Source organism: Lissotriton helveticus, chromosome 2_1, assembly GCF_964261635.1.
Source record: "Lissotriton helveticus chromosome 2_1, aLisHel1.1, whole genome shotgun sequence".
Taxonomy (NCBI): Eukaryota; Metazoa; Chordata; class Amphibia; order Caudata; family Salamandridae; genus Lissotriton; species Lissotriton helveticus.
The window spans coordinates 591,963,782-591,979,660 of NC_136059.1; the positions used below are offsets into that span (position 1 = coordinate 591,963,782).

At 38.7% G+C, this 15,879-nt stretch overlaps 1 protein-coding gene across 2 annotated transcripts in view; it reads left to right on the top strand.

Moving 5' to 3' along the window:
- The window catches only part of ZNF366 (zinc finger protein 366), a 157,693-nt gene that overhangs the window by 111,618 nt on the left and 30,196 nt on the right, over nt 1–15,879 (top strand). For both annotated transcript variants that reach the window (XM_078675277.1, XM_078675278.1), the window contains exon 4: nt 13,458–13,632. In XM_078675277.1, the coding sequence (XP_078531403.1) occupies nt 13,458–13,632 (175 nt within the window). The remainder of the gene's footprint in view (nt 1–13,457; nt 13,633–15,879) is intronic.

The following is a 15,879-nucleotide window of genomic DNA, read 5'->3' on the forward strand; positions in this document are numbered from 1 at the left end:
ATGTTGTTGCGACTCAGGATATTTGCCAGGATATATGTGCGGGGTGAGAGGGCTCACGGAGCCGAGCGTCTAAGCAGCCATCTCGGTCGCCAGCTTCAATATCATAACTTTAATAAGTAGGTAATTATAGCAACTATTGGAGGCGATCAGTTAACTTTCCCAAAGTTCCTAAAGCAGCATGTCAACAATTGTGCACCATTTTAATAGCTTCTGATATGATTGAGCTAGAAGCACATTTTGTGCCAACATCTGCAAATTATGTGTCAGATTTTCAATTATGTGGCAACTGCTGCAAAATCATATTGAGAGAAAAGCAGAGATTGCCCGTTTGACCTCGTCGAACCTGATCTAAATATATAGTATTAAAGCAAAAACGTTTCTCAATCAATTCAATTCAAAACTTTATTCGGCAGCAGTGTGGCAGCCATAAGTTATTCACAAGCAGATAATGATAAAATGATAAGAACATTATACGTCATAGCATTTTAAATTGAGATTTTACAAAAATTGCCTCAGGTAGGAGGATAGAATAGCTCATACAGTGCAAATTGCAATAACATATCTCAGTGCATCGAAGTTCATGACCGCATGGCAGCCTTTAAAATCGCGCATTAAAAGACACTTCATCATATGTAAAAATAATAATAATCTGAGAGCGGGTCTGCACTGACTTAGGCCATAACAGTACTTCTTTAAAACGGGAATTAAAAACAACCTGGAATATTGCAAGTAAAATTTACAGAAAAAGATCAAACGGAACATAGTCTGTTTAGAAACATCATCAACAGGCAAGATATAGAATCAAGATGCTGTGTACAGCCCAGGGAAAAAGCATAACAGGTATTTAACATTGCCTGATCTGAAGCGAAGTAAAATTGAACTTGCTCATCTGCTGCGAGCAGTCCATAGGTAATTAGTAATGTTATCGGTGCCATATAAGTCCAAATATCTTAGGACGGTTGGGCATGTCTGGAGACTCCTGAGCCACTGGGACTCCTCATGCAGGAAAAAAGGCTCTGTCACACTCCTTTTGCTTAGTGAAACACAGGTCGAGGGAGCCTGGAAAAAAGATCTGATCTCTATACAATTATAAACGCTCCTTACATAACTTATCCAGGTTATTTGCAAACCTTTATCCAAGGAGAGGCAGTCCAGTATTATGTCTCTTGTTAGGGCGTACATAGTGTTTTTCCGTATATTGAAAACCAGAGCAGCGCCGGCCGAACATGGATCAAGTCTTTCAGACATCACAACTCTAGTTCTTTATGATTGATGTAATTAGCAGTAGAGATGGGAAGTGCCATCATTCTCCTTAGAAATCTGTTTTCTTCATGCTGGATTACCTTACAGTTGGAAATACCCCATAACTCTACACCATACATAGCAATTGGATGGCACTGGCATGTATACATTTTTAACAATATGTCTTGAAATCCACCACCCAGGGGTTGAGGAAAAGAACCCTTGGGAGGAGAAACAGATACCCAGATAAGGGAAAGTGCTTGTACTGGTGAGAGCATTGGGGCCAATTGACAGGGTTGATAGGAGCCTGCACTTAGGGCCCCAAGACATGACGTGCGACTTGGCAAAATTAGTTCGCAGGCCGAGAGAGGCCATGAAGTTGGTAACGGTGAGTACTAGGAAATGCAGTGCCCTATGTGTTCGTCCTAGGAGCACTGCGTCATCCACATACAAGAGGGCTGGGAGTGGGTTGCCTGGTTACTGGGACGTCCTGAGTTGCGTCTAAGAGTGCGGGATATTTTTTGCTAGGGATGGATTTATTATATCATTCCTCGACAATGATAGTATAATTTATCATTGGAACACACATTTGATCTGTTTGAATCATCTTTCTAGATAGTTCCTCTTATATTTCCCCAGCTAAATAGCACAAAACCTCAATACAAATATAGTCATTCAAGTCAAATAAAGCAAATGGCAGGACATTACTAACGTGGAAGCTCATTTAACCATAAATCCCATTGCTAATCCAATTCCGTTAATTTGTAAAGTTTGTATATATTGATTTTAATAATTGACAATTTAAGAGTCCAGAGTAAGTATCAAACCTTGTCACTAATGACTTGAAATAAGGTGGATGTCTATTAGGGTCAATTGTCGATAGCACTGGCACACCCTGAGGCGGTTCAATGTAATTCTGCAGGTAGATGGTGACAGTAGCTTCACTTTCCTTAGTTCCCACTCACAGTGCTCCTAGATAGTGAGTTATCAATACATTGAGAAACACTGTGGGTGTGATCATGGCTTCTAATATATCAGAGTAAGGTGATGTTGAATGAGGAAACTCGGGAGGAATCTTTGGCTGCAGCTAACCTTCCGGGGCTTGCTGAGGCTGAGGCTGATTTACTAGTCCAGGACATCACGCTGGGTGAAGTGAGGGGAGCGATTAAACATTTGGCGCGGAAAAAGCTACCGGGGCTGACGGGCTGCCAATTGAATTTTATTCGACTTATATTGATTTTTTGGTGCCAAAGAGGGTGGGGCAGCTCCCGTGAACTACTCAGGAAGCGATAATTATCCCATTGTTGAAACCTGGGAAGCCGCCCTCGGATAGGACAGCCTACCGCCCGTTATCCATGCTTACTGCTGACTATAAGATTTTGAGACAGATTTTGGCGACCCGCTTGCTTCCTCATATGACTCACTTAGTGCATGAAGACCAGGCGGGATTTATTCTGACAAGGAATACTGCTGGTAATGTGAAACGGCTACTCCGCATCTTGGAAGCTGATACTTATCCAAAGACAACCGCAGCCATTTTTTCGGTTGATATCGAAAAAGCTTTCGACAGCTTGGAGTGGCCTTACTTTTTTAAGGTTATGCACACTTTTGGGTTGGGTGATGAGTTTGTGAATTGGACGACATTGCTATACAAGTGCTCTACGGATAGAGTTATAACGGGTGGATTGATTTCAGAGGCTATCCACTATCCACTCTGTTGTTTGCACTGGCTATTGAACCGCTAGCGGCTCAGGCTTGGATGATATAGGATGAAATAGGAGTGGCTTAAGCTTTTCATAGTATTAAGCGTGAGCAAGCTACATGTTTGTAGCGAAACACGTCGGATTGGAAATTTATTTATTTATATGCTGGAAATCACTGCAAATAAAATCTTGGGAAACAAAGGACTTTGTGAATGCGTACTCATTTCCTTAACAAAGGAGGTGTGATGGATAATTAAAAGCAAGGCTCTGCTAAGGAGTACGGCACCGGTAAAGAGAGCGCCAGAGGTCTGCAAACAAGAGCCAAAACGGTGGATATATATATGTATATATATATCTGATTCTCGCTCCTGCTCCACTTCCCTTGCTGATAACAATTCCAGTAGAGAAAAGACAGGTACAGACCACTCCACAGCGCATAGATTGAATTCAAAGGTGGTTTATTGACCCCTTGATCACATGACTCGAGGAACCAATACTGGTGTTTAAATACTGTGCACACTTTACATTGGGGGACGTTGCCAATCCATAGACATAGAAAACATATTTGACACTGAAAAATATATATATATAAATACACATTAACCCAGGAAAAATTACTAACAGGATGAATCCATAGGGTAATATATTCAGTGTTACAAAGACTTATCAAACTTCATTATTTACAATTATTCATGACAGAATTAATCACATGTAAATTCTATTTGTCATCAGAAGTCATGAATACTAAGTAATTCATAATTATGCATAATCTGTTAAAACAATATATGCAACTAGGATGGTATCAAAAACGACCCACAGAAAAAAAGTGTTGTGCCCAAATCTTCATAAAGAAAAGTGCATAAAGTGCAAAGTGCAGAGACAACCGGAATTCAAAAGAGGAAGAACTGCTAACTCCCTCCTATAGTTGATAATTACCAGTTGAAAATATAATTGGGAAAGCGATACCTAAATGCATGTTGATCCTATTTAAGAAAGATTACATGTATTACACTAGGATTTTAGCAATAAAATTACCAGCACACAAAATTAATTAGAGAATGACAAGGGCTCATAATAGTGACAGCTTATAGTAAGATATTAATTAGGAATGGAGCTTACGGCATAGTGCCCACTACCCTTGTTTCCATAAAAATTATTGTCAAAGCTCTACTATGATCTGATCAATACTTAAACCCAATGAAAAAAGCATACAACACAGTGCAAAATTACAATAACAACACAAGGTTGTGTATTGAATGGTTATCAGTCCAGATGCAACAGAGATCAAAATCAGTATAGGTTTACATTGCTGACCAAAAATACCCAAATTACAGTAAACTATGATTAGAACTAGATTCTATCGGAAAACAAAACATAAGGGGAACAAAACTCAGAGCTAGAAGTCTGCCACCCTTCTAGACACCCATAATTAGTGACAACAATGCAAGTCCTCCCCTGTGTTTATTCCGTTAGGAATCCTAGTGTCTAAGAGCAGAATATATTTGCTTTCAAGTTGCCTTAAAATCTTCTCTCTGTTACCTCCCCTGATGTTTTTGGGCACTGCATCAATAATGAAATATTTGAGATAATTGAGGTTCTTGTTGTGGACCAAACCAAAATGACGGGCAACTGGATAATTATCATCCGAGTTGACGATCGCCCTTAAATGCTGAAGAATACGATTGAAAGCCTGTAGTTTAGTGCTCCCAATGTATTTGAGCCCACATGTACACTGAAGCACATAAACCACAAAATCTGTGCGGCAAGTGAATATATATATCCACCACCACGCTTACACTATGACGTAAGCAATGAGCCACGCCGATCCAAGGTTCATCAATTCCAATTTATTAAGGGCACAAAAAGATGCATTTCGAGCTCAACAGCTCTTGGTCACATGACCTTAACCTCGAATACACATTTTTTATAACTACAGATAACGTCTCATATGACACAAACAAAGAAAAAAGACTGTGTGCACATCCAAGATACCAATTCCAAAAGGTTTTTAAAAACATATACATGGCACATTTGTAAATAATATAATCATAGTGTGTTTTCGCAAAAGAAATTGTTACATATTTCCTAACTCAATTCACAGACTTAAGATTTCTCCATAATCGCATTTGTTACTTTTGTCGAAGGACTGCTAGTTCAGATATAATTAGCTTGAGGAACATTCTTCCTTCATATATCAACACTCTAAATCATTTTGGGTATAGTACCCATTAATTAGTATGTCACAATGCATATACTTCTAATCACTTGTTTTAGCATAAAAAGATGAAATGATTTCATTGACAGACCCACAATGGTTTCAATGCATCCACGGTATAGTACCTTATTGCGTAATAACCTAATTCCATAACTAAGAGTAAAGGGGAGGGGGTTTCCCTGAATTATATACCCGATAGGACAAAGAGAAAAGAGAGTGGTTGTTTGTAGAAACATTCAGTTCTCTGTGCTCAAACTTTCTTTATTTTAGCTGTGAAGAAGGTGATCATGTGTGTCCATAGTGGATCTGTAGAAAGACATAATGAACAATTCAATTAATACCATACTCTATGCAATATGTTGCACAATTTATCAATGATTCCTAAGAGTATCGGTGGAATAAAATATGTAGTCTTGAAGAAACATTCTCTACATCTATACTCAAGTTGTTACAAATTACTTTCTTCAAAAAGCAAAACACATAGCAAATTATGGGATACAAAAAGAAAAAAGTGGGGGGTGGGTAAACATGTTAATTTTAAGAGTGAATTTTAAAATTTCTGTATTATGTGTATACTTCAGTTCCTAAATTCATTGTTTGTAATGGGCAGAATTATAGATGCACATGCATCTCCTCATCATTATTATTCATCAACAGGCACAATGATGGCGATGCCTGAACTTTGGTGGCCCACTGAAGGGCGATATCAAAGACTGTAATTTGGCCCATGCTATCACAGGACCCAGTGTGGTTACCAATGAGGAGGGGGCACTTGGCCTACAAAGGCAATAATAGACTACAAGTACCAGCATTCTGCACCTGCAGAACTTACCTGTCGCCCACTGGAGGGCGGTATAAATACATGCTTCCACTGATGCTTCCTTCTTTTTCCTGTGCGGATGTGTGTATGCCTGTGAGTAAGGAGTTTCCAAACTCCGAAACGTGTTAGGCTGAACAATGTATTCCGAAGTCTAAGCAAAGCCGTTCAGCCTTCACACAAGCTACTACAGAGTGCGTTTTCGAATTGAAGGAAAATTGCATTTTATATATATATATATATATATATATATATATATATATATATATATATATATATATATATATATACACGGTGGTAATTCTACAGTGATGGGACTCAGTTTTTTCTGCCCACTGCGGCTTAATGTCGGGATCCATTGAAATTGGGGTGACCAGTAAGTCAATGGGATTTTGCATGTTTAACGCACAAGCGTAGAATTGCCATGCTGATTGCTTCCAACAGTTATAACGTGAAAAGTTATTTGGGCGAAATCACATGAATTTCGTTACATGCTGTTTCGAGAAAGGGTGCGGCTATAAATCCCAGTGATATGTGGTATTGATTTAACCATACCTACTTGATTGGTTAAAACTTGAGTATAATTTTATAATGCTCACAATGATATTTTATGTTTAAATTGCATGAAATAGTAAGTGTTTCCACCACTGAACTGCAGCCGGTATACTTACATGAAAAACTACGAGTCTGTTGTTTATGTTTATTGTGTAGTCCATCACGTGACTTACTTGCACTGAAAAGTTTAAATCACTTTGGAAAACGTTATTGAAATGCTAGTGACCAAGCCTGCAGGTCAGGCAAAACGCGTCTAGCACTATCCAGCTGGCATTAAATAATTTTGCACAGACACGGCCAATATTACCTATTGGCGGTCGCCAGTAGGTAGTTAGGACTATGTTTCCATAGGAAAAGCATTTTTTTACTAGCTATAACTTTGGCATCGTTTGACCAATCTTCATGAAATTTTCCCACAAAAATGTCAAGGTAGGTTCTATTGTCATGGAAAGTGTGGGGATGATCCGTTTAGTGGGGACCAAGAATTTAAAGTGCAAAATAAGGTTGCGTTTGTAATTTTAATTCCCATAGGAACTTTTAGCCACACCTACAGCCTAAATCGCTGAACGGACTTACACCAAATTTGGGAGAAGAGGTAGATGTCGGTTCAAGGACATGTCTTTTGGGGGATCGCAATGGTGTTCTCGAATATAAAAAATGTAAAGGATTATAATCAATAAAAATAAATAAAAAAACGCTTAATAATCCACTGAAGAAAATACAAGGTTATAAAAATACCCCTTATAGAGCAATTTTAGATAGAAAATACATTTAAAAAACCTTAATAATTCAATATACAAATCATAGGTTACATGGATGTTATAGTTGGGAAATAGAATTTGAAAAACCTTAGAAGTTCACGAAAAAAAACAAAGCTCACAGGGACGTTATCATGAGGATTTAGCATTTAAAAAACCTTAGAAATTCACTGAAAAAACAAAAGGTTATAGGGGTATTAGAGTTGGGAAATAGAATTAAAAAGCCCTTAGAAATTCTGTGAAAAAAACCAAAGGTTACAGGGACGTTATAGTTAGGCTGATATTTCACTCGTACAAAACTAGAGAAATTCAGCAGTTATAGTTATCTGAGCTAACTGTAACTAACATCAAAGGGCTGCATGTATATTCCAAAGCATAAGTTTAGAACTTTATGTTTATTCCCCCAGTATTTCGTTATCCTTTAGTTGTTACCAAACCACTAGTTTGTATAGAAATTATTATTATTAAAGCCAACCACCAGTGCAGTAACATGCCTGTCGGTATTTATTTTACATTCAGTTTATAATACTGTAATCAGTACCTTCACCAACCAAAAGAAGAAAACCTTTAATAAAAATTGTTTAAAAAAAAGGTTTTTTAAAGCTAATCTCAACCACTGTCTAACTTTTTAAATCCTGAGTTGTTCTCCTCTAGACTGAGCACTCTTAAAATACAATGCCTACCAGTATGAACGGTATGGACTTCTACACCTTGTAGTCCTCATTGTCTTTTGTAACTTTTCCTTTACACTGATTTACACACATATGATTCATTGTATCTTTATTATGTTTGTGTGTGATGTAAAGTGCTCTGACTCACTCCACTGGCATGAGTAGCGCTATAAAACAAATGAAATACATGCAAGAGAGGGGCTATGAAGAGATGAGGGGCATTGTTAGAGGGTGGTAGCAAGAGAATCTGTGGAGAAGGAGGTCATTCACTAAAGCCGGCTCTGGCTGTCCCTGCTGGCATGCCAGCTAATCCCGGATATACAGAGATAACAGGAAGCATGTTTTATAGACATGTTTGTTTCTCTTCCTTCACAGGGATTTTTGGCTATCTGCTCAAAAATAACAATTTACACCCTTTCTTTGATTGCTACAAATACAGTGAGCTAGAAAACTGACAACATAGGAAGACACAAATACATTTCACCTACACCCCTACCTGCCTGTGCCTGCCCAAAGAATGTTGGCCTTATGACCTCCCACTGAATGTTAAATGCTGTTGTGGTTCAAGCCGACTTCAATTACTATAGCAAACTATGGGAACAGAGACTGGCCTCTTTCCATAATATTACTTTTTACAGCTTTTTATAGTGCAAATATAGCTCTCAGGCATTACAGCGCTTTATAGTGAAAACAGTTTCAGTTGCAACTTTGAAACGACTATAGCAAACAAATATTGGCAAAACCAATAGGTCAGGATTTGTCATGCATGCTATTTCTTTTGCACAGACATAGGCAGCATGCAAAAAATTTAAACAATATTGAAAAAGAGGTAAAAGTAAAGGAGTGACCCAGCAGTCCAGGCACACCAGCATTGACAATGAAGTGCATTTCTTTTTTAGGCAGCAGTTCACAAGTGTTCAGACAAAATGCTGTCACTCGCAGCAAAGAAAGCAAATGGATGAAGTGGGCTGATCCACTGTCCATGGTATATATGGGTCGGGCGGAAGCAAAATGTGAAAGGCACTTGAACAGACCATCTGCAACCAATCCTCCGCTAAAGCGCGGAAAAGGCCAATTGTTTTCACCACAAGAATTATTTGTGTTTTTTATGTGTTGTTGTTGGCCTGTGCCTGGTTGCAGAGGCTAGCTTGAGATGGCCTGGAATTTACGCAATAGTTGTTCAGAGCGTGGCGGGTTATATAAATCAACCCCTTTGTCATCCGCACAATGTGTTGGCGGAGCGCCTAAGGAATGTCTGTCAGCTCCTGTCTGCATCCTCGGATGCCACCTCAGTTTCAGCTAGAAATGCTGTCATTCCGCCCCTGCTTAGGAGAATTTACTCTAGGACTGTTCTTGATGTAACCCCTATGATGACTGGCTGCTCAAGTAAGAAACACCACTTCTAGGAAGTGTAGGATTTTTATATCCATTTCAATGTTCAGTCCTCTTTCCTCTCTAATATTAGTTACATGACTATAGTGTTATCACTGAAGTCATCGTTGATGTCATTTGAAATGTCAATTATATAATTTAACATGTCATGAATGATGTGATATGTAAGGTTATAAGGAGTGTATGGTGGGTCACGCTTTATAGTTAGCTCAGTAAACAATAACTGGTGAATTTCAGTGTTATTTTGTCGATGAAACTATAGTTTTTATATTATTACAACACATAACTATAACAGCACTTTAACCTTTGATTTTTTTCAATATATGTGAAGAGTTTTTTCTAACAAAAGCTAAAATTGTATTACCTTATCCAACTATGTCAATTCAACCTTTGTTTTTGTCAGTGAAAATAAATATATATATATACGCAGTAACTGACTCAGACAGTATGTCTTCTATGTCTATCGGAAAAATCAAACTGTTGTTGGCATCTAGCACTTTAAAAAGAGCACTTCCGCCCCTAAACATTGTCATGTGATCGAGGCCTTGTTTGGCCAAAACGCGTAGTGGTGGTGTGGTGGAGAGCGAAATAAAAATCTAAGCACTATTACCTGGGTTTGCCTCGTCTGTGACGCTGCGTGACTGCTGCGAGACGTCCTTCTGCCTGATAGATATATATATATATATATATATATATATATATATATATATATATGTATATTTTTATATATTCGCACACACATAAATATTACACAGTGGCAGACAAGACTGTGTAGTAAGTTAGGCCCTAGTTACCATAGATAGAGAGCTTTTTGGTTTCCTAATAACGTTGGTGCTGCTGTTCTTTTTGCACCAAATTTAATAGCATTTCCATTACAAGCACAATACAGAAACAGTAGTACAGCAGTAAAGATATCACCACAGTGATGTATATAGGAACATACTAATTTCTATACATATCAGTGCCATAGCGTACCAGACATAATCTTGCTGTAACGCAACCAAACATCCTAACATACCCAACCCCCCAAGTGCTGTTCTGTAGGTAACAAATCACAACATCTTGTGCATCAGGGGACTACAGAAAGTGCACCTTGCTCCCTGAGAAAGACTCATTAAAGGAAAGGGACAGGGAAATGCAGGGGAAGGCCTGAAATGAGGGCAGCTCCACACCATATGGAACATGTCAGCATCAGCCAGATTGCATCTACCTATTTAAACACTTATACCAATTAGCTGGACACAGGCTATACAAAATTAGGTAGAAAAGTAAGATGGTAGTTACTTGCCACTATGTAAACTATAAAATAAATTAGCACACTCATTGAAGGATGTCATCAGTGATGTCATTTGAGATGTCTTCCGTGTTGTCATAAACTATGCCATAGAATATTTAGTGAGTAATGTAATATGTGAGGTCATAAGCAGTGCATGGCGAGGGAGCAAATTATCCTTAGCTGTGTTAACTATGACTGGTGAACCTTTTTTTTTAGTTCAAAAAGTTAATGTTGTCACTGACATATTCATCTAACTATAACATTACTCTAACCTTTGGTATTTGCAGTGAATTTCTAAGGTTTAAAAACATCTTTTTATCCCAACTAACTATCACACTACTTTAACCTTTGTTTTTTTCATCAAATGTTAAGGTTTCTTTTAACATAGAGTAATATTTAATTACCATACTTAAATGCAACCCCCGCCGTGCACAGCCCTATCCCCGTGGTCACCTATTCAAATAAAGGGGAGGTGGGCAGCATGGCCCCCCTCCCCGAGCCTTGGTAACCCTGAGGACTCCATCCATTAGGGCCACTCTTTTAAATAAAGGGAGGGGTGCTTGCGTGCCCCCCTCCCCAGGACAATTATGGCTATAAGGCCCGTCTCCCGGGGCCCGGCGTGATTTTCACGGGTGGAGGGAATGACGCCCTGCCCGCTTGAGTGTGGGTAGGGAAACAGATCAAAAGTCCCATCCCAGCAGGCAGGGGCAAACTTGGTGTTTGCTCGCTCTTGATGGAAAATAAAAAAAATGCTCCTGCCATGCGAGAGCAAACAGAGGTTTCCCTGCCCACGCTTAAATATCATGCAAACCTGTGTGAATGCAAATTAAGATAAAGCCTTGAACGAAAGTTGGCGTTATCTATAAAAAACAAAGATTAAAGTGATGTTATTGTTAGGTAAGGTAATATGATTTTAGCCTTTGTTACAAACCCCCCTAGAAATTCGATGGAAAAAAAAGTGAATCAGAGAAGACAAAGGGACCTGGCTAAATAAACCAACAAGAAAGGTTTCATAACCTGTAAGAAATGCATTGTGTGAAAGAACAGTGTGGCTGTGTGCAAATGTAAAACCTTAGCAGACAATAAAAGCAGAAAATAGATAAACTGATTACATGCAAATGAGACTATTATGCATATGCGTTGGTTTGGCCATGTGGCAAGCAACACCTGGTAAGAACAATACACCCACTTAAAAAGAGGATCTTATAGCACTGCGATGCTATTGGTAACAATGATATGGCCTTCTCAGTGGCCAGAAATGTCAAAGTACTACATGATGGCAATAGAAATCCGCTGTAGTGCTCTGGAATTGAAAGAGTTCTGCCCAGAGAAAAGGGAGGCGACAAAGTGAGAATCTTATGAATTCTTAAGTGAAAATACATTCTGACTAACGGACTAAAATCCCAGAAGACCTTAATACAGATGAAGAATTAGCAGTACATATATATTCATGTTTTTCCTGTAGCTGATTAAATTTCACATCATAAAATATGAACGATTGTCCGCTGGGACTGCATTATGGAATACGCAGTCTGCTCAACAAACATCCATACCAGACTGAATTCATGCTGCTACCCACTGGGTGATATTGTATGAGTAATTAATTATATGAACTAGAAATGGGGTGTTGGGTTGATAACCTTACAATATAAGATGAACTATATTGACATAATGAAACACCAGAGTACGAATAGTATATATAAGCATACAACTATGGATCACATTTACATTGCTTAATGATTTTTAATTTGATATTATATTGAAACCATATTTGAATAATCAAAGTGCAAATGGATCACATATTTGTGAATGCAAACTGTGGAAAGATGATTAAGATGTTTTCCTTTTTCATGAAGGATTGTGGTATTGTTACTGTTTTCACTAGTCTGCATCGAATCACTATTAAAAAATGGTGATTTGCTGTTTCTTGCACCAAGTAAGTGAACATGACTCAAGTCCAGCCGAAACGCATCCTGTGACCATAGCTTAATGAACACTTTGCCCTGTGGTGCGCTAATTCTTTAGGCTTACTCATTTGTTTGAAATTTTTGAAAATTCAGGACGGCTTCTCTCCACATGAAGTAAAGCAGTTTCCCTCTATTTTTGCAGATTGCCTGTAAGAAGTGGATAAAATACTTTTTAGCAACTGTTCATATATGAAGGGTGGAGCCTTGTTTGAGAGAAAATTGATTTATTACATATTTTATTAAATACGTTTCAAAACAGTGTAAAAACCATCTTGGTTTATTCATGTAATTTAGTGTTATTCTTGGGGTAGGATTATTTTGTTAAATTTTCTATGACTCACTGGAAATGATGTATAAACAGTATGTGTTGCATGTTATTTTCTAGTACGTTTTTTAATTTTAACGCTTGTGCAAATATCTTCCTGTGGTAACGACTGAAGCAAAATCTGTTTGGTCCAGTCCAAACTTCACAAGCAGCAAAAATGCTAGAAATTGATTCACCATAATACGGCACCAGTGCAAAGTTTCTGTGATATGGACTTACCTTTCCTCCTAGCCAGTGTTTTGGTGAGTTAATATTGATTTCCACTCCGGTGTGAAATTTGTACCAGGAAAATAACTTTGGTCATAAGTGGAAAATTAATTTTATGTTCAGTAGGAATACATCTCCACTTACAAAATGGAATTTGGTATAAAAAATCTCCCTTTTGATTTAATTCTTCAGACTGATCATGCTTGTCTTGCTAACTGTCAGTGCATCACTCCGCTGTTACTGATGATTATACAAATGTAGCCCATCACTTGCTCTCTTTGCTGGTGTACCTGGAACGTTAACCTGTTTACTTTCATTGCTTTTGACAGCTGTGTGGAAAAGAATTCAACAGAATGCACAATTTAATGGGTCACATGCACTTGCACTCCGATAGCAAGCCCTTCAAGTGTCTCTATTGCCCCAGCAAATTTACCTTGAAGGGGAACCTTACCCGGCACATGAAAGTGAAACATGGCATCATGGAGCGCGGCTTCCACTCTCGAGGTAAGCACTGGAAATAAGTGTGTGCATGCATGCGCATCAGAGCACCAGGACAACAGCATACTGTAACAGTACGCATCATTGTGAAAAGCATGGACTGGCCATTAAACTGGAATAAACCCCAGTTATCAATATGTGATTACTTAATAACAATTATGCTCGATAGCATGGCAGGTAAAAACATGCCTGTTTTGCACTTTGACATGACAGTCTATAATTTTACATTCTTTGCTTCTACCTTCCACTTAATTGATTTTCCACGTAGATTCAGAATGTGACATAACCTGAGGTCCAGACACATCATCTACCACCTAGGTTACAGAGATTTTACCGTCCAGAAAACAGATATATCCTTTAGGTCACCAATGTAACTTTCTCAGGACTTTTTTTGCTTGTTCGTGCTTTAAAAATGCATGTTCGTGAGATATTTCCCCCAGCACACAAACAGCGTTCGCGAACAGGAAAAAAGCATGTCAAAAGGGCGGAACAAGCAATTCTGCATGTTCGCGGAACTTTTTGTGCTCGCTGAGATTTTTTTACTGTTTCGTGGAGTTTTGCTAAGCGCGACTACGCAAAGTGTTCCCACCCCTAATAATAATACCACCAAGTACAACCCTCAGCATGAATTTTAACTCAGATATCTCCGTTAAATGTAGTATGGAAATGCAATAATTTTATCTCCAATTAACATTTTGATTTAAAATAACAGTTTTTGATGAGTTACCTGATTTTTACACAGAAGGTTGGCATTTTCTGAAAATTCATACCATTTGGGCCAATTACTCATAATTTCCCTTTGTATAAATAAACTCTTTACTTCAAGGAAAAAAATGCTGGTTTCTGTAAATAGACGTTTTTCTCCTAAATACCAACTTTCAGTTTAGTAAATACATATATTTGGTATTCAAATATTCGCCTGTCATTTTCCTGAAGTACACAAACCTAGTCTTCATTATATGCTTGGTACAGTCACCAATAAGACAGGAACATTAATATCTACAGGATAACCACCACTATGTCTGAGATGGCCACTATTATTCCAAGAACACTGAAACTATGGCAAGGATGGACACTTTATGACTAGTTTATCATCATGTTAGAGATTGACTGAAGTGAGGTCCTTGATGGTTATGAATCACATAAAAAGGGCAGCACAGTTGGACATCTGGTAACCATCAAGGACCTCACTTCAGTCAATTTGTCCATGAATCCAACCTATGGTGGATCATACCTTGAAGACTTTCCTTGATTTACTTTGATTCAGGCTGTCCTTTTGTTCCTTTGTCCTGAGGAAAACCCGGCTGTGACCACCAGCAATTCACGTGGCTGAAGTGTGGCTCAATGGTTAGAGCGGCAGACCCTGATGCAGAGGTCTAGCCCGGGACCAGGGTTCAATACCCCGCCTCGGCGGGTCTTGGGCTCAAAAATTCCACGGATCTGATAATTCTCGCCTCGGTGCCTATTCCAATCATGGAGTCCCACTCTGCAACTCTGGGCAATAGCTTGCTTAATCTCCACAACGGCCCCCACAACGCTAAGGATGCCTGGCCTCCACCTTGGGGGTGCCCAGGAGTGGACACCTCACAGGGAAAGCCAGGATGGGTTCCACAGCGGTATTCGTACAAGCGCCTTGAGACCCTTGCGGGTGAGTAGTGCGCTATACAAGTATCAATTTACATTTATCAATTTACATTTACGCACTCTTCTGGGTCGAAACATCGACGTGCTTGTCACAGTCTTGACCCTACTCCCAAACGGCCCGGAAATGTATGTACCTAGGGACGGATGACCTTTCAATGACCATTTTTTAACCATCCATACAGCACTGTATATATCTTGCTCACAATTAGCATTTTTATTGCACCTTTGTCACTTTATCACTTGCGCTGTTTTGAACAATTCTTGTGTTCAATAACTGTGACATCCTTCCAGTGTCATTTCTACAACATAAAATGTGAAGAGAATATAGTGATTTATCCCTCAATACATTCTTTTGATTTATTCATGTTTCACATGCTTTCTTTTCTCCATTGACTGTTATTACGTAAATGTTTTAGTAACTGCTTTTTTTGCCATTGTTCACTATTCAGTAAACAGGAATTCATTCTTTACCCAACAGAACCAACATAGCTCCACATTCTTCAACACCCAGGTTCTGAGGGGCACTGGGTCACCCCATTATACTTGTAATGCTTAATAACAGCACATTGCCTAAAACCCTCAACACTCAATGCAGTGTTTCATTCAAGC